Source organism: Clavelina lepadiformis, chromosome 1 (genome assembly GCF_947623445.1).
Source record: "Clavelina lepadiformis chromosome 1, kaClaLepa1.1, whole genome shotgun sequence".
In the NCBI taxonomy this organism is placed as follows: domain Eukaryota; kingdom Metazoa; phylum Chordata; class Ascidiacea; order Aplousobranchia; family Clavelinidae; genus Clavelina; species Clavelina lepadiformis.
Genome location: NC_135240.1, coordinates 379,192 through 403,781, shown reverse-complemented (window position 1 = coordinate 403,781; position 24,590 = coordinate 379,192). Strand labels below are relative to the sequence as shown.

The 24,590-nt window shown below is 37.3% G+C and overlaps 2 protein-coding genes and 1 long non-coding RNA gene across 3 annotated transcripts in view; 1 reads left to right on the top strand and 2 right to left on the bottom strand.

The window, feature by feature from the left end:
- LOC143453769 (uncharacterized) overlaps positions 1–24,590 on the top strand; it is a 126,464-nt gene that overhangs the window by 54,455 nt on the left and 47,419 nt on the right. The window contains exons 4-6 of the long non-coding RNA XR_013115427.1: positions 8,358–8,716; positions 8,804–8,954; positions 9,153–9,453. This is a non-coding gene — a long non-coding RNA (uncharacterized LOC143453769). The remainder of the gene's footprint in view (positions 1–8,357; positions 8,717–8,803; positions 8,955–9,152; positions 9,454–24,590) is intronic.
- Positions 736–4,089, bottom strand: LOC143444153 (coronin-1C-like). Its single transcript, XM_076943287.1, has 7 exons — positions 3,915–4,089; positions 3,596–3,692; positions 3,393–3,541; positions 3,014–3,203; positions 2,816–2,844; positions 2,593–2,675; positions 736–988 (listed from the first exon to the last, which is right to left on the bottom strand). The coding sequence occupies exons 1-7, from the start codon at positions 3,972–3,974 to the stop codon at positions 736–738; spliced, it is 861 nt and encodes a 286-aa protein (XP_076799402.1). The 5' UTR covers positions 3,975–4,089.
- On the bottom strand, positions 6,595–10,824 carry LOC143444146 (alpha-tectorin-like). The gene is made up of 5 exons (XM_076943279.1): positions 10,785–10,824; positions 7,413–7,583; positions 7,075–7,210; positions 6,796–6,959; positions 6,595–6,712 (listed from the first exon to the last, which is right to left on the bottom strand). Exons 2-5 carry the CDS (start codon positions 7,499–7,501, stop codon positions 6,595–6,597), a joined length of 507 nt encoding a protein of 168 aa, XP_076799394.1. The 5' UTR covers positions 7,502–7,583; positions 10,785–10,824.

The window sequence follows — 24,590 nt, the reverse complement described above, 5'->3', positions numbered from 1 at the left end:
AAAGTTTCATGCAAAAAGTTTAATTTGTTATATAGATCTCAGCGGGTAAAATAATATACCTCAATTTCAATCAAACAAAACGGCAGCAAAAGTTTCTGCTGGATACGAACACGTGATTGTGATTAACGTGATTGTGATTAACGTAACCAAATGTATCTCGCAACTTATACGGGTGACAAATTGCACGAAGTAAAATTTACCAAATGTATCTTGCAGTTTAGCCTATACGGTCATCAAATTGCACGAAGTAAAAATTACCAAAGGTATAACGAAACGTATAAGGGTAATAAATTGCACGAAGTAAAAATTAACAAATGTATCTCGCAATTTATACGAGTGAAAAGTTGCACGAAGTAACAATTACCAAATGTATCTCGCAGCGAAAACGGGTATCAAATTGCACGAAGTAAATATTACCAAAATTGGAGGTTGTGTTTGGGACAACTAAACTTAGAGGTTAACATTGCGACAAAACATTGCGCGTTATAATAAAGTTAATGACAGTGGAGTGACCAACTGGAACAGCTTCATAAACATTTCAATTGTGTAAAAGGACACACTTGAGTCTGCGCTTGGAACTGTCCAAAAACAATCGCCATTGTTCTGGATCATACGAGGAGATACCCAGTTGTTCGAAAAGACCAGGTATATCGTTGCAATATACCAGCATATTTTCCTCTGAAAAATAGGGAAGAAAGAGTTCTTCTCTTTTTCGAAAATGGAAACCTTTACAGATTAATCTAGAACCTGCTTTTCCTTGAGTCTGGAGGCTAAGAGCTGAGCTTCTTGCTTGGACAAATCTAAATCACGTACTAAGTCATTCAGTTTTGATTGATTAAACGGCTGAACAGCTACTCTGGTTTCACAAGAAGAGTGTTCAGATTCTGTATCTGTTCTTTTATACCCCATTTCCATAACCTCTTCCCTTTCCGATTCAATTTCCTCATCTTCAGAAAATGTAAAACCACTAAAGACTGGAGGAAGGAATCTATCAGAGTGCGGAACAGGTCGTATAGCTGATGGTATGGTATACTTGGATAAGAAAGCATTAGTCGGCTCTTCCTGCCAACACCTTTCACATTTACCATGCAAAAGTAGCAGTCAGTCGTGTGATCTTGGGGTTCACGCCACACCATTGGAATGCAAAAAGGCAGACTCTTCCGCTTTCCTTTTGTTCAGTCTCTGAGCATTTCTTCGCAGTTATGGCACACAATATGTGGAGACCATTTCTTATCTTGATCGCCAAGATGGATGCCAATTTGCCAAAGTAAGCTCTGTAGGCAGGCTTCACGAACGATGTTATATTTCATCTTTGACGAAGAAAGCGTGTACACACCACAGATATAACAAAATGAATCGGGTTTATTTTTGCATTTACGAGTGTAAAATAGAGCTATCCTACAGCATCTATCCGCAATACCTCACTATAATAAAACTGCTTAGCTTCTTCAAACGCCCTTAAACAGCAGTAGGCTACAACTTAAAAGAGCTGAAAGCTTCTATCTGAAACACTGGTACTGTACCATACAGACAGCGCACAATAAATATGAGCCAGAAACGAAAAATTTTGAATTTTCGATTGCATAAAAACTAGAGCATGCATCAAGAAACTGATTGCAGATTTGAAATCAGCATCCGAAGATTGTGTAGAATCAGTTAAAAAATCTCATGCAACAAAAAATAAAAAAAAATTTGCTGACCAGTGATAATTATCTTTGCAGTTCAGCAATAATTTACTGTAGTCGCCACTTAACTATATAAGACATGGTGGATGTAAGCCAACTCTGCGCGATCGTATCATTGTTGCTGTTTTCATTTGGTTGACCTATGGGCTCTTTTTTATGGACGCTGGACGTTTTTGATTTTCAAAGATTTCCGAATTTTTTCTGCTTTTCTATAACTTCTTTTGTTTGTTTTCGTGCTTCGTTTGGAAGTTATTGTTGCTTAAAAGTTAACGCTGTGCCAATATTGCATTCGTATTTCTTTTTGCCTTTCAAAAGAATTGACGCTTCGTATTATACTACATCGCTTGAAGTGCGCAATTGTACCCGAAACTGCATAATGTAACAGTCATTTAGAAAAATAAAAGTCCAGCCTTCGAGTATAAAAATGGAATTGCACTTAAGTGACCAGGAATCACACAGAAGTCAAATTTTCTGATAAATAAAATCAAAAATGACAGTTCAACGAGCGAAAAAGAGCTGCCGTTTGCAATGAGCGTCGAGAAGTGACTTATCGTCGAGTTGCAAAGGCAGTTATAAAAAAACGCCAAACAAAACCGTGTGTCCACTAAACTACATGATTGTCAAACAGCTGATAGTTGGAAAGGGAAGGAGATATACCAGTGACGTAGGTGCCAGGAAATCATTTCAAGGATAAAGTTATTGGCCTTGACAATTCACAATTTTGCCGGATTTGACAATGAGAATATTGACATTGTCATGCTGGCTGCAATAATTTAGTGATGAAATTTGGCCCATTTTACTCTAAACCGAGCGATGGGGCGTACTGGTCCGAAAAAGTACCGAAATACATCTCCAAAACTGCATAGTCTTATGGCTGCAATATATGGCTGAAATCAAATCGACATACCCGGTTGATGAACCAAATTCTAACGTCTGAAGGCAAGACGAGAGATTTCGTTGATCCAGCGCTCGAAGCTGCTTACTTCTGGACTGAAAAACAAATTGTTGATCGTTGTTTTGAAAACGTCGGCCATATTTTTAAGCAGAAAATGGCGGCGGGGAATGCCAGTTGGGCAAAATGAAATTCAATGGGCGACTGTTTGAATGTTTTTACACAAATTTATTTTTACCTTTGTTGTGCATGCAATTGTGTCCCATCCTGTGACCAAGATATAGATTGAACTAAATCAAAGCCAAAATCTTCCTTTCTTAAATAAAAATTCTCATAAAAGTAATGTACATGTATAAGCATACGAAGACATATAATTCCCATGATCATAACTCCAGCTAAATCAGAGCAAGTACTAAGCCATTACAAATTCTGTTACCACACATAGAAATCCCCTTATCAATGTTCCAGATTGAAATTCCACTTTCATCTGCCACAGCAAAAGTGTTGTCAGCAATTGTGTGATGCCTTAACAATTCTGGCCTCTTCTTAAAGCCTGTGAAAGTAGCAACCGGGTTGATTGGTGCAGATTCAGAAAGCCCATTAGACGGTAGCTTCCAAAGTTTTACCTGAGAATAAGGTATTTTACTAAACTAGTGGTACTATCGCACTGCAGAAATACTTCACAAAAATTTATTTTTTTTCAGGTATGTAAAAATGCGTTAAAAACAGAATTGGTACCAGTGGTTCACAATAAAAAGAGTGACAACGTTCATACCGACATCTTTTTGCAAACAACAAAAACAAAGCCTACGCACTGTTGTATCCTGAGACGCAGAAAGTAGAATGTTATGATGAAAGGGCGACCATTCGAGATCAATAACACTATCACCATGGGCAGATAATGTTGGATTTTGCCCCATTCGTCCGGGATGATTCACACCAAATATCCCAATCTTTCCGCTTCCTGTAAAGTGTTTGCCTTAATAACATTTAACAAACAGCCGTATTACTATTTTACCTGCTGAGCTAATGTTGCTAGCTATAAACCTTGTTCCCACTGCAAGACCATTTCCAAAGCAAAGTGGCACTTCGACGGATATGTCGGTGAAACATTCCTGCAAGGAAGTAGAAATATTGATAACAAAACACAAGATAAAAAATAGAACTGTACAGTAACACAATGCAAACAGTGGCGAAGTGGATTTTGTTGAACGTTTCTTCAATTATGCAACATAAACTTCACCAATAGTAATACAGATCAGGATTTAATGTGTGAATTCGATGCCATAAAACTAAATTAAGTTTCAACATAAACTTTCCATGCCACCAATACAAACCTCTTTTTTGGAACCTTTAACAACGCTGTTCTTGTATTTCGAAGCTTTGAACCGATGCATTCTCAAACGGTAAAACGGATACAAAATTCAAGAAAAGCTTAAAAAATATTATCCCAAACTCTCTTTCCTATGCAGAGGAGATGCATAAGTACTCTGTGATTACTTAGTCTGCTAAGTTCACCTGATTAATGCCAATGAAGTAAAAAGTGATTCTGAGAAGCAAACCTGCAGCCTGTGGAGCATTTCAGCCAACAGCAGTTTATCAAAAATATGTTACATCACTTTGATTTGACAACAAATCAAAAATTCAAAGTGGTTGGTTATGATTTTAACTGTTTGTCATTCGTTCATTTCTGTCTCATCTACAACCTTATCACCATATTTTGAGCAAAAAATTGCTAGATCCACAAATGCACTTTAAGGTAAAGAACCATGAGCATCAATCATTAGAATCATGAGCATCAAATCTGTAAGAGTTTCAGACTTACATTATTACATTACATTACATTACTTACATTAGCATTGAACTAGTTAAAAAACCACAGAATTCTTCTATTTTTATCAAATGTTCTTGTATTGTTTTCTGGGAGTAAACGTTTTAAACAAAAACCTTTGAAAGACAAAAGTTTGCTGAAAATTGCAATCCAGCAGTAAATTAGGCTGCATCATAATTGCAGTGTTTCAAATATGAAATTAGTACAAATACATTATGACATGGTTTTAAAATATTAAACTAATTTATCTAATTACCCAAAACCTACACTGGAAACAAAACCACAGATTGATAGTGAAATGCTTGGCATATGTCCATATGTGCATATGATATGAAAAGATCAATATGTATACAAAATTATTTTATATTCACGCAGTTAAGCTGATTGCAAAAAAAAAACACAAATAAGATACAAACAATAAATAAACTTCATCTACACATGTAAACAGATCCTGAGCACAATGTCTCATTTTTTAGTGACTGCACATTTATCACACTTTCGAAAAAGAGGACCACAGACTTAGGACCCTAAATTTATCCGTCCTGCACAACTGAAGTTTCATGGGAAAGTGCCTTCCCGCCTTTTATAAACTAAGAATTTTGACGACTTCCACCTTTCAAGCTCATATGTGAAACAATTTAAAAAAAAAAAAAAACTCAAGTTATAACCATTTTCTTCTCGTTGAAATTTGATATATCGTTATTCAACAAAAGCTTGGAGACGTTCATGCAAACCACATAATTTATGTACACCAAATTCTAAGCCAGTACTGCTAAGTGCTATCTGCTATATGCTACCCTTCCTTGGCTGCGATGCAATACCTGAATATTAATAAAAAGCAATTTTGTATTTATAAACTTTAAATGTTATGGACAAATAGGTTATGCCAGGATAAAAGGAATTGCAAAATGGTTTTTCTAGTGTTTATAAATTGCAAAATATAAACGATGGTAAACTTAGTCATGCAACAGAATATAACACTTTGTGAATTTCCTTTACTTTTGCACTCCCATATCAGGTTACGAGGAATTATTACATCATAATTTTATTTCAATTGCGTCATAATTCCTTCCCATTCAAGCCTTCATGTCGGAGTGAAAAAATATAGGAGACTACTACTGAAAAGTTTGTACGATGCTACAGGTTTCTCGCAAAATTGCCATTTTGTCCTACATTCTATATTATCGGTATGACGTTGGCGTGGCGCAAATTTTGGCATTGCATTTATTGGTGTATTTACCTGGCACATTGAGACTCCTTACTGGAAAGTTAATAAGATGCGTTGGCTTCAAATTCGCCATTTTGCCTTATATTTTATGTTATAAATATGTTGTTGTGGCGCAAATTTTGGCATCACATTTATTGACACACTGAAAGCAAAGTTTCCAAAAGGGAAAGAGAATCCACTTTGTTAATACCGAAACTTAGCAAAAAAAAATTAACATGATAATAGAACTTAATATAGAATATTTATACAGTGCAGTATATTTCCAATTTCCATTCTAACCGCAGTCTGTAAATTTCAGAAAACCCTTAAACGGATTTAAGAATTACCTATAGATCGAATCATGGTGCACAAGCTACGTGATATAACTTCAGGACATCACGGATCGAAAGTTTAAAAGTTAGGAGTTATTCCCGGAGAACTTATAGCCATATAGGTTAATGCTCTAATACAAGCTTTTGGAAAAAAACTTCACTTGATTCTTCTTCTACTAAGCGTTATATTTTGCAACCGATGGTAGCCTATGACATTAATGAAATTTGATGCTTGACCAATAAGTTTTAAAACATTCACCTTTTCAAAAATGGTAGAAATTACCCGCACGAATTGACATAGGCTATTATTTTGATTAACCTATTGTGATTAGCAGCCTGTATCTTCCTGCAGTGTACTTTTCCAGAAGGGGAAGTCCCATTGACCATTTTTTTATCAATTTACAATTATGCAAGTTTACAATAGTGAAAACAAAATAATACTATTATAAGGTTAACGTTAGCTTTTGGTACACACTACAAAGTACTTTTTATAAACTACTGTATATCGTTTCGAATATTAATTATCTGCTGTTAAATAATTATGCAATTGGTGAGATTAGAAATAGGAGGCTTTGTTGATTTTGAGAAAATCGAATAAAGTTTTATTTTTTACAATAAACTTTCAGCGATAACTGAGAATCTCTTTTTCACCTACCATTGTCTTCTTCTCCAACATAACAATCAACTTTTCGAACGCATCTTCTGCCGTTCTTAATGAAGCCTACATTGCAAACGCAATCCTCCACAGTACCGGATATTGTACAACTGGAAAAAAAAAATCAAATTTTCAGTAAAGTAAAGTGAAAAATCTAATCAAGATCTGAACAAGATGAAACATTGCAAGTTACCTCACTGATGCTGAAGGGCTGTTGCATGTGTCAGGACAGGGGAGGGCGCATCCTTCGTAATGGCTGTTAGGTGGACATTCTAAGCTCGGCCTGCCCAGCTCTTGCCGCCAGTTGCAGAGGTCAGCGCCTTTTTCTTGACATGCTGTGACGTAGCTTTCAATTGCCTTAATAATTCAATTAATAGTCAAAAAAGTAAAAGTTATTGATTAAAGTTTCCTTTGCTGCGTTCTTAAGAAACGAGCAGACGAATCATACTTTGGTTGCAAAACAAGTTCTTACTTTTGTGATGTCTTCCTCGTGGCCATCGGTAGCACACGCATCAAACACGCAATTATCCATGAAGTTGATTGAATCAACCAAACCCATGCACCGGTCCTCAAGCTTCTTTATCCCGCCGCAGTATTGGGGTCTTTCCCTGAGTTAACAGGGAAGAATAAAATAATATGATACTATATGATACTGTGTAAGTGTGTATGATATTGGAAATGTACATATATACGGTATACTGTGCTGTATATCATACTGTATATATGATACTGACATTATATATGATACTGCAATACTATGATATTGTATGAAATCCACGTTTTCCAAAATCATGGTTAAAATATTTTTACCATTTTCTTCTATCGCCAGGAGAACAAAAAAAATGGATCCGGAGTTTCATCGGCACAATCTCCAACCTGGTGACTGTCACCAAACTCATTCACATCATCTGTTACGGTTCCATCAGATTTCTCAAGATCATCACTTTCATCATCGTTGTAATTGCCGCATAACCCATTGATCTGTAAAATCACGCATACCTTAAGGGCTCACTTCCCAATATAAAGACAATTTTGAGCCGGCAACACATTGATTATTACGTGTTCGTACTCAATGCGTCATATTAAAAAAACTAAGAAGTTTTCCGGTCCAATGCGCATGTGACGTCGCTGTGAACAAGTTTTGTTGTTATTTTGGCGGCAGCTGGTCGCAGGTCTAGGCTAGGTTGTACATTTTTTGTGGGTTTGAGTTTTTGCTTTTTTGGAGAATTTGTGCTGAATTTTTAAGTTTAAAACTTGCTGTAAAGTTTAGGTAGCTGTTATAGAAAACTGAGTACATGGATTTTGTCCAAATTAGGACTGCAAATAGTCATAACCTAGATATCGTTGAGAGCAAAAATTCAGTGTAGGTTTATGATGTGAATTTGCGACAGTAGCGTCTTGATTTAATGTACTTTGCATTGAAAAGCCTATCTCTTTGAAAAGGGTAGGGACCCCTTAAGCCAAATATTTATTATGAATGTAAAACTCAGTTTTTAGGCTTACTTAACTTGCTAGCTTGTTTTTTGGGCTAGGCTATTAACTAAAATTTGATTGCACACTTTCCAGAAATACTTTTGGCTGGCTTTTTTGTATTTAACGGCGTTTAATTCTTTGTTTATTCATTTTATTTGCAAAACTGGTAGGACAGTTATTGTTTTCGTGCTATAATGAAGTGTACGTATTTTTCTGACAGAATGGATGCGTTTTGAGTTAATAAAAGCATAAAGCACTAATATTTTATTAAAATGTACGCAGACAAACGATGAAAAAGCTGATAGAAAATTTAACAAAGGAGTGAAAGGACATGGTTTGGCTGGCTTCTAACGAGTCTTGTCTCTCTGGATTAGCACAATGACCGATAACGGAATGGTAGCATCAACCTTGACGGCCAGGGGCTGGACGATCATTGACTGACATATATGCTAGTAGTACATAAATCAATTTTACCGCTTGCATGTGATTTGCAAGTAAGTCATTTCCGGCTTTGCGTCGATCCATATCGCCTCATTTTAGAGCCAGCCAACGTGGACATTTCAAGTTAGTGATGCAACCATCATCAATACTGTTTTGGCCATGATTTTTTAAAAATTGCCTTTACAGGCTCTGAGCATTAGGTTTTAAAATAGTTGCAATGGTTATTTTTGTAAGTTTCTACTACTTTTCCGCCTAAATCATGCTATTTCAATGGCCCTTTATTTCAGAATTTCCGTCTTCGACGAGCGACTGCATCCATTTTGTTGCTGGGAAGCCTGACTGTAAACGAAAGCCCTATGCATCGCAAGCCATTGGTACTGCTGGGGGCGCTACCAAAACCATTGTTTCGACATAAAGCTGCAAGCTGCAATCGACCAGGTATTGTGTTTTCAAAATGGCTGCCTGTCGGCAGCGTTTTCGAAAATGTATCGTTTACACTTTTGCATTTTTGGTGTTTTTACCTCAACATATTACACCCAAAATTCATTGATTGAAGTATTTGGCAACGGTCTGTTTGCAAAGCAATTATGATTTGTCATTTAGTACAAGACGTATTTTGTTGTTGTTCCATAACAGTGGTCGCGATTTACCACGGCGAACGAAAGAAAACCGTCGACATTCATTCGCTGTGATCATCTTGCAGGCCGGCTAAGACAGCTTCTGTTGCGTTGTTTAGCAGACTTGTCACAGTTGTCACAGTTTGAAGATCCTTTTCAAGTGATTTTCGATGCAGGCTTCGTACTGAGCAAACAACCTCGACTGGAAATGAAAGGCACAGTTTTTTCGCGAACGTGCTTTCATCGCGCTGCTAGTGTCTTCTTTTGTAAAGAACTTACCTATGCAAAGCTTTCGAAAACGCCGACCAAGGAATTGAAAGGTATGAACACAGCTTGTCTCACGTGTTACTGGTTGTTCTTGAGTTGATTGCATTTGCTTGGAAAAGCCGTTAAATACCTTTAAATCGTTGTCAGTTGTGAGAACGTTAACGACCAAGCCATCCCTTGCAAATCTTTGGCAAGCTTCTACCCTAGGTCGCGCGCCATGTTGGTTTGCAAAACGGAAATAAATACGATCGCAGTTTTTATGTTATCAGTAGGTGTGTCTTGTCTATATTACTGCTAGACGTCGTCTTCCTACGACTTTCCTGCGAGCGCTCCTAAGATAATCTGGCAACACATGAAATCGCCTTTTTGCCAGATCCTGCTAGCGTATTGTTGAATTATAATCTTGTTCCAGGCTAACTGCGTTTCGCCATGTCGTACACAACGCATAGATTTTCAATGGGACCAAATTACTTGTAATTGGTCCAGAATTTTAACCTTAATTGATGTCTTTTGACCAATTAAGGATGTCTGTGCTCTAATCGCCATCTAGCGGATAGTGTAAATTTGATCTATTTAATAAACATTCAAGCTCTTTTCGATAGAGATTGCCAATCTTTCGCGCACGATGGACTTTCAGTTGGTATGTTCTAATGCAAGTGTCTTTAACCTTAGACAGTCGGATTAAAAAATTCCCTATAAGGGCTCACTTCCCAATATAAAGACAATTTTGAGCCGGCAACACATTGATTATTACGTGTTCGTACTCAATGCGTCATATTAAAAAAACTAAGAAGTTTTCCGGTCCAATGCGCATGTGACGTCGCTGTGAACAAGTTTTGTTGTTATTTTGGCGGCAGCTGGTCGCAGGTCTAGGCTAGGTTGTACATTTTTTGTGGGTTTGAGTTTTTGCTTTTTTGGAGAATTTGTGCTGAATTTTTAAGTTTAAAACTTGCTGTAAAGTTTAGGTAGCTGTTATAGAAAACTGAGTACATGGATTTTGTCCAAATTAGGACTGCAAATAGTCATAACCTAGATATCGTTGAGAGCAAAAATTCAGTGTAGGTTTATGATGTGAATTTGCGACAGTAGCGTCTTGATTTAATGTACTTTGCATTGAAAAGCCTATCTCTTTGAAAAGGGTAGGGACCCCTTAAAGCATGGACATTTTAGATAATTATTCATTATAATAGAAAGCAACGTGACAGAATGAAACAAAAATGTAGCAGATAAATCTTCAACCGAACTGACAGACGTGGCTTAGGATTGCAAAACGTGTAGGGAGATGCGAAACATCTGTTGCCCCCGCAACCTTCTTGAGAGGATGAAGTAGGATCCAAAGAGAGAGAGAGAGAGAGAGAGAGAGAGAGAGCTTTACGGAAGTAACCTTTTGTTTGTAGGTGCTTGGTATTTTAACGACCAGTCCATCTCCGTTAAAGCTCACTCTAAGATGATACTTGTGAAGTTGTGATACTTGAAAAGATGAAAAGCGAAAGTTTCACCTCCCTTATTCAGGCCCTTACGAAGTTAATCACGTTAAGAGTACATTTTAAGAGTGCATTTAAGAGTACATTTTAACAGGCTGAAGCTAAGCAGAGGAGACTTATTATTACCTTCATATAATCAAGCTAGTTGTCCAGAAGATGTCCCCCAGCAACTAGACATGCCCTTGACTGGAGCTTACTTTTTTAATAGGCCGATCAAATGCATTTCGTCACGAGAGTAACAATGTTAATAACGTTTGCAACTCCCGAAATAACGGTCGACTTCGCCGAAGCCCACGTCGCACTACTCGTTACCCAGACGTCGAAACGTATTAATTGTTTATTGTGTGATGCTTCATACTATGTTGTTGACTAATTTCCTATGAGGTAATTTTTTTTTCCATTTGAACAACTTGCACAGCGAGGCGATATCTAAAACAGTCTTGCCACAGACACAAGGCATACGACATTTTCAAACTAACTCGATACTAACTATAAACTTAATATTTTAAGCTGTGAACCATTCCCAAACTGCAGTGCTAAATATCAAAAAGACATCAATCTAATGATTCACGATATTATCACACGATTCTATGACGTCACAAAGTAACATACGATCTGTAGGTATTCTCACTGATATTTCTGTGTCATCTAAAGCTCCATAAATCATTGCTCGAAACAATAACAACGAAAAGAAGCAAACAAAATAATTGTGAGGAGGATTTATGCCACTTCAGGCAAGCATGTCCGACAGACATTTTACGACCTGTAAGTACGCATAGATTGTTCAATTTTGGCTCTGCATATCGGACACTCTTTGAGAGCTTTTGCGCACTCGGTGCAGCTGCAGAGGTGCCTGCATGGTACAAACACTACCTCAGCAGGTTGATCGAGGCAAATCTTGCATCTCTTCTCTTCCTGCAAATCGCGAATACGTGCTTCCATTGATGGGGTGTCGTCTACGAAGAAGAATTGAAAAGCTCCGTGAAAGATTTATTAAACCGACATACTTGTTGATATCTTTCAAGCAAATTGTGGGAGTGCCCAAGTAACAATTATAGAACATTGTGATTCAAGTAGAGTGACAAGTTTTGAAATCTGACTCACTTGACGTAGAAGCAAAGGCATCATTGCCGGGGGATAAAGTGATTGATGAGTTGGATTGTTCCAACCTATTGTCAAAATAGATGTAAATAACATCGCATTAATGAGGTTAAGAAAATAATTTTTACCGAAACTTATGAAACCGCCCAAAATGGATAAATAAAAACTTGAGTTTAATTTAGAATTAATGTCGTAGCTCACACATCTCAACCTGCGCCTTTCAGATGACTTTGACTGCTTTCCTGCACAGAAAGGAACACATGACACAGAATATACTGTATAACGATTAGGCAGGAAAATACTTCACTGGCAATAACATATTCATTGGTTCCAGGCCGATTCAAGCCACAAACTATTAAACTAAGAATGAATTTAGGACAACCCAACCAACGACCATGGGTAGAAATGTCCTAATCATCACCAAACATACCTGATGCTGCCAATTTGTTGAAGGCATTTCTTTGCACTGTCCCTTGAATCACAACTGATCCGCAGGATACTAAAACATCGCCTTTTTCTTGAAGAGTTCTCCATCTAAACATATATACATAGCATTGATAGGAACATGAGTATGCTCTGTGTAAGTCATGTACGATACCAGTGTTTTATTGGCTTCAGTCATCTTTAGTCACATTCTCACTTGATTTCACTCGAGTCTGGTTGAAAGTCAAGACGGCGAAAAATTTTAAGCAACAAAATCAAATATTTCACATTTTTATGTAAAAAATATTTTGTTACATTTTTAGGTAACAAAATATCTAAATAAGCTTAGGTACAAATAGGTAATCAGATATTTCTATAAGAAATTACTCTTCTCCAAAAAATATCAACCAGATTAATTTGGAAAGAGCCATTACGCTTTGATAACCGGTTTAATTCAAGGTATGATGTCAGGAAAATCTTCAAGTATTGAGTTACAATTTGAATGGATTCGATGTCGCTCAAGTCGTAAAAAAGACTCGGTCACAAAACTGATGTATACTTCCACATCAGTTACACGTGTGATAATAAATGCAGCAATAATAATAATTAATCATTGTAATGAGTGAATTGATGTCAAGAAAAAGCCACATCAACACCAAATTAAAAAAGTGCCAACTGGTAATTACAACTAAATAAACACAGAAAATTATTCAGCAACCGGGAAGTGCAATAAAAGTGACCTGTCTTTGAGATGAGCTGGTTTCCGATACGGCGGGAAGTCTACATGATCGAATATCTTCTTCCATTTGCTTTGACCGAACCTCTTCACTCCAGTGATGAGTTTTGCATCCGACGTTGGAGAAAACACCTGAACGAGAGCAAATTAACGACACCAAGAAGGTTGGTCACGTGTACACGTCCGTGTGCTTCGTCTCCTCAACTCACATGTTTTGTTCTTTTCTTTGCCGCGATGTAAAATATTGGATTCAATTTATCAGCAGGTCTGTATGAGAAATATTTGAATGACGTCACGATGACCAGTAGTAGATAAAAATTCACTACAAGCAAATTACTTATTGTTCCTGTCATTGTCTATGTTTTCAGCGTCATCTTTCAACTCGGCGATTTCGTTTTCCTTGTGAGGTGACTCAGCATCTTCATCTCTTGCTTTGTTTGATGATGTCACAATAGTTTGGTGATGTCTGTGATTAAAAAAAAAATTTCTTTACGAAAATATAACAGAAAATCAATCTGTACAAGCGAGTAGCACGCGGCGTGAATACTTTGTTATTTGTTTGTTGGAATCCTCAAGCACCGATGCGTGGCGATTGGTTGACTCTGCTTCTGACCGGACAGGACTGGGACTGCAAAAATGGGAGAGAATTTTTTCTGTGGCCAAATAGAATTCAAACCTAAAAGGCAGCACCCAGTGACTGGGGTTGCTCTGCATCCTCACGTCTCTTCCTCTTGCTGTGAAGGCGGCACACTGACCAGGGAAGTCGGACTCATTGAAGGTTGCTCCTCATCACTGATTGACTCGTTCCTCGTCGCTCGAGTAGCATCCATTTCTGATGCAACATTTTTGTGATTTCTATGTTATCTTGTTAATAACAACCAAAACATTTTGAACAAACGAAAAGATTTGGAAATTTGGATACCTTTCACTTCGATTCTTCTTTCTTAATCTTCAACAAACTGAAAGCAAAGATACTCATTAATATGCAGTGTGGCAATATATTATTCATTACTAATTACAACTGTTAAAAATTTATTATTAATAAAATGAACTAACTCTGCTTATAAAAGTTGGAGTGAGAGTTTCCAGGGCTTGTTCGACAAACTGAGCAGTCTGATTCATAAATCGATCGATCACTCGAAATTTGATTTTGCTTTCAATGGTGCTATTGGCGAATTGGGGAATATTATACTGTACTCTGACTGTTTTTTAGCTCTATCTGATCAACGACTAAAGCTAAATTAAAAATAGTTACAAAACTGTAAAAAATTCGGTCCAAGCCAAGTGTGTCCCTTAAGCTGGCTGGCAAACTGAACAGCAGTACATGTAAATGTCTTTCACTCTTCCAGCAAAAAGGGATGCGTTATATATTCAGTTCCCATTTGACAATACCCTACACGAAATTAGAAAAAATTGACCTAATATTGGCAAATACAAAAGAAATCAGCGAAACGAAGCGTGATGTTAATTGACCGTGGGATAGAGAAGAGTCAATGATCGAAAACGTTATAAATTATATCATGGTGAGTTTAGAACTGAAGAAACAAAGATCGGCGGCCTAGAAGGTTAATGATGCAAAGCCTTTTACAACTGACACAACTCGACTTGCTGTATTGTCAAGAAAACGTTCCTCAATGAGCTTGATTGAGGCGCGACCACCAGGATGCGCGATATTACGTAAGAGGTCAAATACAGTGCGATGCACAATATTACCTAAGAGTAAAATACGAGTTTCTCCGTTTTGAAAGTGCAACTGTTCCACGTAATGCGACGGTGGCCAATCAAGCCTTCCCCGGTGAATATAACTGCAAAATTCGGGTCTTCTTTGTGACTTCATTGTGGTCTGTCATGCGTGATGCCGCACAATGGAGTTGGCGACGTGTGACGACCTCAGCGCAGTTGGAAAGTAACAAGTCAAAACTCAATAGTTACTTTTACACCGTTTGCAGATGTCTGTCCAATTTTCCCACCAAACACGCGAGCGATCGTTTTCGCGCGTCTTGTGGTAAAAAAAGATGCCAGTTCCCATTTGACAATAAACTGCGGGAAAAAAATGACGACCATAGAACCAATGTCTAGAAATAGGTTACTAGGTTTGATAAAACCATAAATTTTACAAAAGAAATGAGAAAAATAGGTCGTAAAGTTAATTCACCGTGGGTTACAGACCTAACGATCAAAAACATTATCAATCATACCATGGTGAGTTTAGAACTAAAGAAACTAAGAAAGGAGCCCTAGAAAGCGAATGATGCAAAGCCTTATACAACTGAAACAATTGGAAAGCTATTTTTCACCCAATTTTACAAAAAGCATTTGGTAAAACGTCAGTCAACACAGTCACAGGCTAATATGCCACAAACGCATATTGGAACAATGTAAATTATCGGCCAATACAAATAATTGGCCATAATTCAAATTTTTCACACAGAGAAGGTGAGGAGAAAATATTAATATATGACTAAGGGAGTTTTAATGAAAGTCACTAGGACTGGTTTTATGGGTGTAATTTACTTACAGTTACGATCCCACAATTACGTTGCGACGCGGAAATCGAAGACGCAAGGGAATTGGAACGACTTTCCAGTAGCAATCATTGCGATTTTCATCTTTCTGTTGCTAACTTCAAATTTCGTTTCTTCTAGGTTCTAAAGTCTAAACAATTAATTAATTATTGTTTTTCTGCTACAAACCTCCTCTTCGAAAATAATCGCGTTCCCGTCGCGCCAAATTTGTTGGTTAATTACTGTAACCATTAAAATCGTCTTGCCAAATTTGGCAGCAGAAAGTAGAACCTTAGGAAGTAAAAATGAATAGTTTTATAAACATTTAATTTTCTCTGGAAAGAACTCAACAACGTTCGAAGCAGCCACGACAGTTATGATAACCAACTTCGTGCAATTTATATTGTGGCGTCATAAATGTTTTTGAAATTAAAAGCATTAACGTGACGTGGTCACAATGCTGGTTGCGAGCAACAAAACATATACTTTTGTATTAACACTATTATTTTTGTATTAACATTAGTTATCTTTTTCAAAATTACAATCGCTTTTACAGCACCGCAGACACTTTTTGGTCTTCACTATTGCCATAAGCATCTTGCCAGTGGCCCTACGCGCCAGTGCAATACAGAGCTACTTGCTGTCTGTATATTGTGTGTGGTGAGTTTATAACCTGACAGAACATGACAAAGATAAATGAGATTTCAAGACAAGAGCTTTCAATGCAGACAACTTTTATTCTGTATTTTCCGCTTAAATATACGCACTCGTGATCTTTTTCTTCTGTAAATGAACTCTTTATGTGTCCTATGAGGCTATGATCCTGAAAAATAAAAATAAGAGAAATACTAATAAATGCAGGAGACAAGTTTCAGCTTTAATCCTACTATAATGATCTGTTATAAACTTGTTAACTAAAGATGTACAATTTTTTTAAGTGTGAGAAATGAAATGACAAAGTGTAAGGAAGAATATCAGTACAGAAGCTACAAAAACAAGAATCCAATTACCATATTCTGTTCTTCACTACTTGACTGAGAATTCCTTCTTTCATGAGTCTATAAAAGAAGCTCCGGCAGGAGCCAGGTAGCTGCTGAATGATGCATTGACGAGCCTTCTTCTGTCACTTTCATTAAGAAGGAAAAAATGTCAAGTGCTTCACCGGTCGGATTTTTCAAAAAACTGTATTCACCCCGTCGATAGAAGAGCTTTAACAATTCATTTTCACCCGAGAACAAAAATTTCATGTTTCCAATTCGAACATCGCTCGTCTCTAACGTGCCGTCTGCCCCCTGCAAAGTAAATCGAAAGTGAGTGAAAAAATTGACTTCTTCATCTGTTCAAGGAATCATAGCAAACACGTTGCAGAAGTGGAAGCGGTGTTCTCAATTCGGAATTCCAAATAGATTCCTCAGAATAAATACCGCTTCCACGGAAACTGCTATCTACCAACCTAACAGGTATAACAAAAACGCATTTTTCCGAAAATCTTGATTGAGAAACGCTCAACAAGACGACTTTATTGGTTAAAGTAATTAAACAACAAATTTGGCGCGACAGGAACGCGATTATTTTGGAAGATGAGGTTTGTAGCAGAAAAACAATAATTAATTAATTGTTTAGACTTTAGAACCTAGAAGAAACGAAATTTAAATTTAGCAACAGAAAGATGAAAATCGCAATGATTGCTACTGGAAAGTCGTTCCAATTCCCTTGCGTCTTCGATTTCCGCGCCGCAACGTAATTGTGGGATCGTAACTGTAAGTAAATTACACCAAAAAAACCAGTCCTAGTGACTTTCATTAAAAATCCCTTAGTCATATATTAATATATTCTCCTCACCTTCTCTGTGTGAAAAATTTGAATTATGGCCAATTATTTGTATTGGCCGATAATTTACATTGTTCCAATATGCGTTTGTGGCATATTAGCCTGTGACTGTGTTGACTGGCGTTTTAACAAATGCTTTTTGTAAAATTGGGTGAAAAATAGCTTTCCAATTGTTTCAGTTGTATAAGGCTTTGCATCATTCGCTTTCTAGGGCTCCTTTCTTAGTTTCTTTAGTTCTAAACTCACCATGGTATGATTGATAATGTTTTTGATCGTTAGGTCTGTAACCCACGGTGAATTAACTTTACGACCTATTTTTCTCATTTCTTTTGTAAAATTTATGGTTTTATCAAACCTAGTAACCTATTTCTAGACATTGGTTCATTGGTCGTCATTTTTTTCCCGCAGTTTATTGTCAAATGGGAACTGGCATCTTTTTTTACCACAAGACGCGCGAAAACGATCGCTCGCGTGTTTGGTGGGAAAATTGGACAGACATCTGGAAACGGTGTAAAAGTAACTATTGAGTTTTGACCTGTTACTTTCCAACCGCGCTGAGGTCGTGAGGTCGTCACACGTCGCCAACTCCATTGTGCGGCATCACGCATGACAGACCACAATGAAGTCACAAAGAAGACCCGAATTTTGAAGTTATATTCACCGGGGAAGGCTTGATTGGCCACGGTCGCATTACGTGGAACAGTTGCACTTTCAAAACGGAGAAACTCGTATTTGACTCTTAGGTAATATTGTGCATCGCACTGTATTTGACTTCTTACGTAATATCGCGCATCCTGGTGGTCGCGCCTCAATCAAGCTCATTGAGGAACGTTTTCTTGACAATACAGCAAGTCGAGTTGTGTCAGTTGTAAAAGGCTTTGCATCATTAACCTTCTAGCCCGCCGATCTTTGTTTCTTCAGTTCTAAACTCACCATGATATAATTTATAACGTTTTCGATCATTGCCTCTTCTCTATCCCAAGGTCAATTAACATCACGCTTCGTTTCGCTGATTTCTTTTGTATTTGCCAATATTAGGTCAATTTTTTCTAATTTCGTGTAGGGTATTGTCAAATGGGAACTGAATATATAACGCATCCCTTTTTTCTGGAAGAGTGAAAGACATTTACATGTACTGCTGTTCAGTTTGCCAGCCAGCTTAAGGGACACACTTGGCTTGGACCGAATGTTTTACAGTTTTGTAACTATTTTTAATTTAGCTTTAGTCGTTGATCAGATAGAGCTAAAAAACAGTCAGAGTACAGTATAATATTCCCCAATTCGCCAATAGCACCATTGAAAGCAAAATCAAATTTCGAGTGATCGATCGATTTATGAATCAGACTGCTCAGTTTGTCGAACAAGCCCTGGAAACTCTCACTCCAACTTTTATAAGCAGAGTTAGTTCATTTTATTAATAATAAATTTTTAACAGTTGGAATTAGTAATGAATAATATATTGCCACACTGCATATTAATGAGTATCTTTGCTTTCAGTTTGTTGAAGATTAAGAAAGAAGAATCGAAGTGAAAGGTATCCAAATTTCCAAATCTTTTCGTTTGTTCAAAATGTTTTGGTTGTTATTAGCAAGATAACATAGAAATCACAAAAATGTTGCATCAGAAATGGATGCTACTCGAGCGACGAGGAACGAGTCAATCAGTGATGAGGAGCAACCTTCAATGAGTCCGACTTCCCTGGTCAGTGTGCCGCCTTCACAGCAAGAGGAAGAGACGTGAGGATGCAGAACAACCCCAGTCACTGGGTGCTGCCTTTTAGGTTTGAATTCTATTTGGCCACAGAAAAAATTCTCTCCCTTTTTTGCAGTCCCAGTCCTGTCCGGTCAGAAGCAGAGTCAACCAATCGCCACGCATCGGTGCTTGAGGATTCCAACAAACAAATAACAAAGTATTCACGCCGCGTGCTACTCGCTTGTACAGATTGATTTTCTGTTATATTTTCGTAAAGAAATTTTTTTTTTAATCACAGACATCACCAAACTATTGTGACATCATCAAACAAAGCACGAGATGAAGATGCTGAGTCACCTCACAAGGAAAACGAAATCGCCGAGTTGGAAGATGACGCTGAAAACATAGACAATGACAGGAACAATAAGTAATTTGCTTGTAGTGAATTTTTATCTACTACTGGTCATCGTGACGTCATTCAAATATTTCTCATACAGACCTGCTGATAAATTGAATCCAATATTTTACATCGCGGCAAAGAAAAGAACAAAACATGTGAGTTGAGGAGACGAAGCACACGGACGTGTACACGTGACCAACCTTCTTGGTGTCGTTAATTTGCTCTCGTTCAGGTGTTTTCTCCAACGTCGGATGCAAAACTCATCACTGTAGTGAAGAGGTTCGGTCAAAGCAAATGGAAGAAGATATTCGATCATGTCGACTTCCCGCCGTATCGGAAACCAGCTCATCTCAAAGACAGGTCACTTTTATTGCACTTCCCGGTTGCTGAATAATTTTCTGTGTTTATTTAGTTGTAATTACCAGTTGGCACTTTAAAGGCGGTCCGGGATAAAATAGTTGAGCCTCGTGTTGTTCTGCAGCAGGTAAATTCTCTGAAAAATCTCTTAAAATCAATCGTGGTAATTTTGCATTTTTTGGTTTATAGATCGACATCTCTAATGTGGCAGGTGCTTTGAAGCTGCCGGTAAGTTAAAATTTAATTACGACTTTACAGTGAAACTATGATTTTATTGATATTATTTCCTGTCACCCCACATGCTTTATGTATCCAATGCGTGCATCAATCAAGAAATTTATAAATTATATATGTACTAGTCACACATATTTAAATTAAAAACAGAAATTTGCTTGAATTACCAAAATTTATTTTAATGATATAGGAAAGCCCCAGCACATCTGCATTACCCTCCAGAAAGAGGAAAAAGAAAAGCAATTCCAGAGATTTTAATGTCGTGGTAAATAGCATTCTAAGCATTTTAGTATATATCGGGAGATTGGAATACGGGAAGGTGTTTCCTGATATACTTGACCGATAATGTTTGTATCACTCCACAAACGTTACGTGACCAATGCATATATGACTGAACCATGCGGTTATAAAAAGTATGCATACTGTACACACATATTTAATAGCGCAAAAACACTGTACAGTTTTCTTGATATACCAAAGTTCTTTTAATAATATAGGAGAGCCCCGGCTCAGCTACAAAACCATCTAGAAAGAGGAAAGCTACTTTCGATCGTTATAGTTTCTCGGTAAGTAATATTTTAACAATTTTCGTTTATTGTATTATATTGCATATAAGTTTACATACGAATCAAATCACTTCAAAAACTAATCGTCACATGTTAGCGGTAGAGGCAATTCCGGCGACATACCTCGGGCAACTTTGTTTACCTTCTGCGTATGCTCATAACTGTTACAACATAATAATCAATGAAATCTTGAAACATTTTGATAAACGTGAGGACTGAGGATTATTTAGAGTTTTTGTTGGCTGATCTGACACTTCGTGTTCTATCTTCCAAAGATTTAATGCGCGAATTAATGAGTGCAGTAGGTCAAAAGAATCTTACTCAACCAGTTAATAAACGAATTCGTGCTACAATTTTTAAGTGGTCACCACCAGACGACGCAATTTCTTACCCACTACAGCCACAAATACAACAAATTTAAGTGTCTAAACCACCTCATTACCCACGATCTAACGCTAACAATGGAACAAAGAGTTCCGGACAAACAAGTACTAATTTCACAAATCATAATTCACCAAACCAACGCGATTAATTTAACTAAACATGGCAACAACGATCACCACACACAAACATTGGCCAGTTTCACAAATCATACAGCAAGTGGTAATTTATGGCACAGTGATAACTTAACATATTCATCACCCACCTTTCAGAAACCAGACTATAAACGCGGAAATCACCCTTGCGCAAAATCATTCGCGGGCAACAAAAAACATTCGGCGATCGACGTTAGATTAACTCGGTTAACCCCGTCGAAAGCACCTACTTCCAAAAGAGACTGTCCCTTGTTAACTGTTTATGATCATGCCAATTGAATTCTTTTTTATGTAGATAGCGCTGCAGCAACTTCTCTTTCGTCGGCTAGTTTAGCTCACAAATCAAACCGCAAACCGCAAATGTTTGTTTATGCTTCAGTTAAGTCATTGTATAAAATTAAATTTATTATGACTTTTATTTGATGATCAATAGTTGTGAGAAATGAGAATAATGAGAACGATGGCTTGATTTATTGCTTTTGACTGAGCGAGATCTTACCCAGCTTTTGTTTCGTTAAAGCACTTGGACATTTCCATTCAATTTAATTTCTCTAATTCGTTTCAAAGACCCTGACTCTCTATGGGAAGCCTTTCCGCTTGACTAAAGAGCTCTCAATGTGCCAAAGTTTATTAGTTTATAATTATAATTAATTATAATAGGCCTACCATTTGTCCTTTTTTAGGATTCAATTCCAACTTTAACCACGATGAGCCATACAAGCAAAACATACACTTAGTAAAAGCAGTTCAAAATCAGCCGAATTGTTTACCGCTAACTTACAAAGGTGTCAATGTAATTCGTGTGAGTTTGAATATTTTGTACGTCACTTGCTGCCACCCTGCGGAATCGTTTCATAGGTTGAAGACCACTGTGTGGGACTGTTATCGCAAACAACGCCGTCCAGTGGACACACTAAACGCATAAAGAGTTCAATTAAAACACGCAAAATTCAGGCAATATTAACAGAACCAACTATATAGGGCACCTAATGCCTTAAAAATAAATGATATAAATAATCCGACAAACACCGGAAAACCGATTTTTAAAGCAATAAACTCAAAATTAGGTAAAATGCCGTAAATACATTAGTAGACATTGCTGATAACACTCCTAGTATTATCTAAATCTTATAACACTCTTATACTAGAATTATCCCAGTGCTTATAGATTTACTTACAGCGGCGATGTCTAAGAACTGAAAGCATGAAACTTGGGTGGCGAGCTCCCGCGATGAAAAATGGTACAAGGCGGACACAGCCAAGAAAACGGATGGAAACTGAAGACTTTTGATGTCCAATGTAAAGAGGTCGATCAACTAGAATGGAAATAAGAACCGTTAAGATTACTCGACACTTGACGCAGTTTCTGAAACCGCACGTTAAATATCCAGCAAGTGAAGATGTGAGGTAGCTGCACGCGGAAAGTCCCGATATTAGTTATATTGTTTGCTAATTGCTAATAACTGCATGAATGCAAAACACAAGCAAAGTGGGTCAATAAATCGGCGGCAACTCACAGTCGAAATATTCATATATTCGAGATTAGGAAGACGACATAATAGAAAAGATATAGCAAATTTTACGAACAGAACCGGACCAGGACGCTGGTGACATTTTAAGCACTAGATGCATCTGAGACGTTGTTTCATCAAAGTTTAGGACCGTTACCTTTCACACAAGAACTGACTGCAATTTATTCCCACCTGTGCTATGTGGACAAATGTGCTATGATTTCTTCCTCCGTGCAAGCTCCATCGGTGACGTAGGCAAAGTCTGTTAACTTCGGGGGATAGATTTCCTGTAGAGACACAAAAGTTTAGCAAAGACCAATATTTAGAAATCATTTCTCCTAAATACTGTTTACCTGCGTGAATATAGGTTCTTCAAATAAATTTTATTCAAAAAAATGACAAACTTACTTCTAATTTCGCGGCGATAAATAAGGCGGTGACACCGACAAGCTGTAACCTCGTTTTGTGAATGTTGGTTGTGTTGTAAAGATATCGATCAATGTAGTCGATCGATAAATAAAACGTCTCCCAGTGTAAAGTATACACCTTTGATACCTGCAAAGAGACACACTAGCGTTAGACAAGATACTTTCCATTATCTTGCTTTCCCCTAGAGTTTAGAAGTTGAGTTGCTACCTCCATTAACTAGTCTAGCAGGATGGTGCGCACTAGAGGTTGCAAATCTTCGTGTCTCGACAAGTAAGCGCTGTTTCGGTAATAAAGCGAATCTTCGTCGACCATCGAGCGCCATAATTTGTCAGAGTCGGCCCAGCTGAAACAAACAAGACGATTTGAATGTGGGCTCTCAGATTGAGAACAAAAATAACAACACATGTGGTTATAGTTAATGTGAAAGTTAAAATTGATGTTAATAATAGTCATATAACAAGTAAGTTCTACTATTATTTCCAACAGCTTTCAAGTATGAATGGAAGATAATTTAAAATACCTTCAGCTTTTCAATGCTGTTTTTGATTTCTATGTGTAAAAGAAAACAAAAGCCAAACATTTCCGAGAATAATGACATAATGGTGTTAGTAATTGTTCTAGATACTGTGGTGTCATGAATTTGAACATATCGCGCCACTGCAAAGTCGTGCACGATAAAAAAATATATAATGGGAAAGGTGATTTCAAGTGCGAACTTTGCAAAAAGTTGCTGACTTCTTGGAATGGCCTCCTGAGACACCTACGTGGCAAGCTTCACGCTTTTTGTTTCGTGACAAAGGAGGGCCGGGCCGGAGCCGTAAGCTATGTTTCAGCTTTAGTTTAATTTCGCCGACTTGGCTGTTGGGTCTTCTTTGTTCGCTACGTCCCTTTATTTGCCTAAGTTATGTAGCATCTCGTTTTGTAGAACGTGATAGAGAGAGAGAGAGGGTTATTAAGCCCTCTTGCATGAAACAGTTAACTAGATCACTAAGATCAGTCGGTTTCATGAGAGAAAAATGAAAGTCAGTCTTGCTTCAACAGGCTGGCTTCATACCAATGTAGCCGGACAAAATACTTACATGATTTAATCCTATTTACACATACTATCTCGATAAACAATGACATTTAATCGCTATAAAATACACATAGCTCGTTGCCATATCTCAAACAATACTGCACCACAAAGCCTATGCATATAAAGGAATACACTTCATTGCTTTTTTCACTAATACATAAACATTTTAACGCATCTTAAGGATATACGTTCTTTTATATTTTAGAATATTAAACAGCAGTTAACATAATTATTCATCCAATATGTTTCTAAACGGTCTGTTTGCAAAGCGTTTTTTATTCGTCATTTTGTACAAGACGTACTTTGTTGTTG

What these genes read in the sequence shown, in the direction of transcription:
- LOC143444146 (XM_076943279.1), bottom strand. Translation starts at nt 7,501, where the DNA reads ATGAGTTTGGTGACAGTCACCAGGTTGGAGATTGTGCCGATGAAACTC. An exon ending in CCTGGCGATAGAAGAAAATG is followed by an intron (nt 7,211 to 7,412) that starts GTAAAAATATTT and finishes CTGTTAACTCAG; the next exon opens with GGAAAGACCCCAATACTGCG. An exon ending in ACGAGGAAGACATCACAAAA is followed by an intron (nt 6,960 to 7,074) that starts GTAAGAACTTGT and finishes TGAATTATTAAG; the next exon opens with GCAATTGAAAGCTACGTCAC.
- LOC143444153 (XM_076943287.1), bottom strand. Translation starts at nt 3,974, where the DNA reads ATGCATCGGTTCAAAGCTTCGAAATACAAGAACAGCGTTGTTAAAGGT. An exon ending in CTGCGTCTCAGGATACAACA is followed by an intron (nt 3,204 to 3,392) that starts GTGCGTAGGCTT and finishes CCTTATTCTCAG; the next exon opens with GTAAAACTTTGGAAGCTACC. An exon ending in TAAGGGGATTTCTATGTGTG is followed by an intron (nt 2,845 to 3,013) that starts GTAACAGAATTT and finishes TCTTGGTCACAG; the next exon opens with GATGGGACACAATTGCATGC.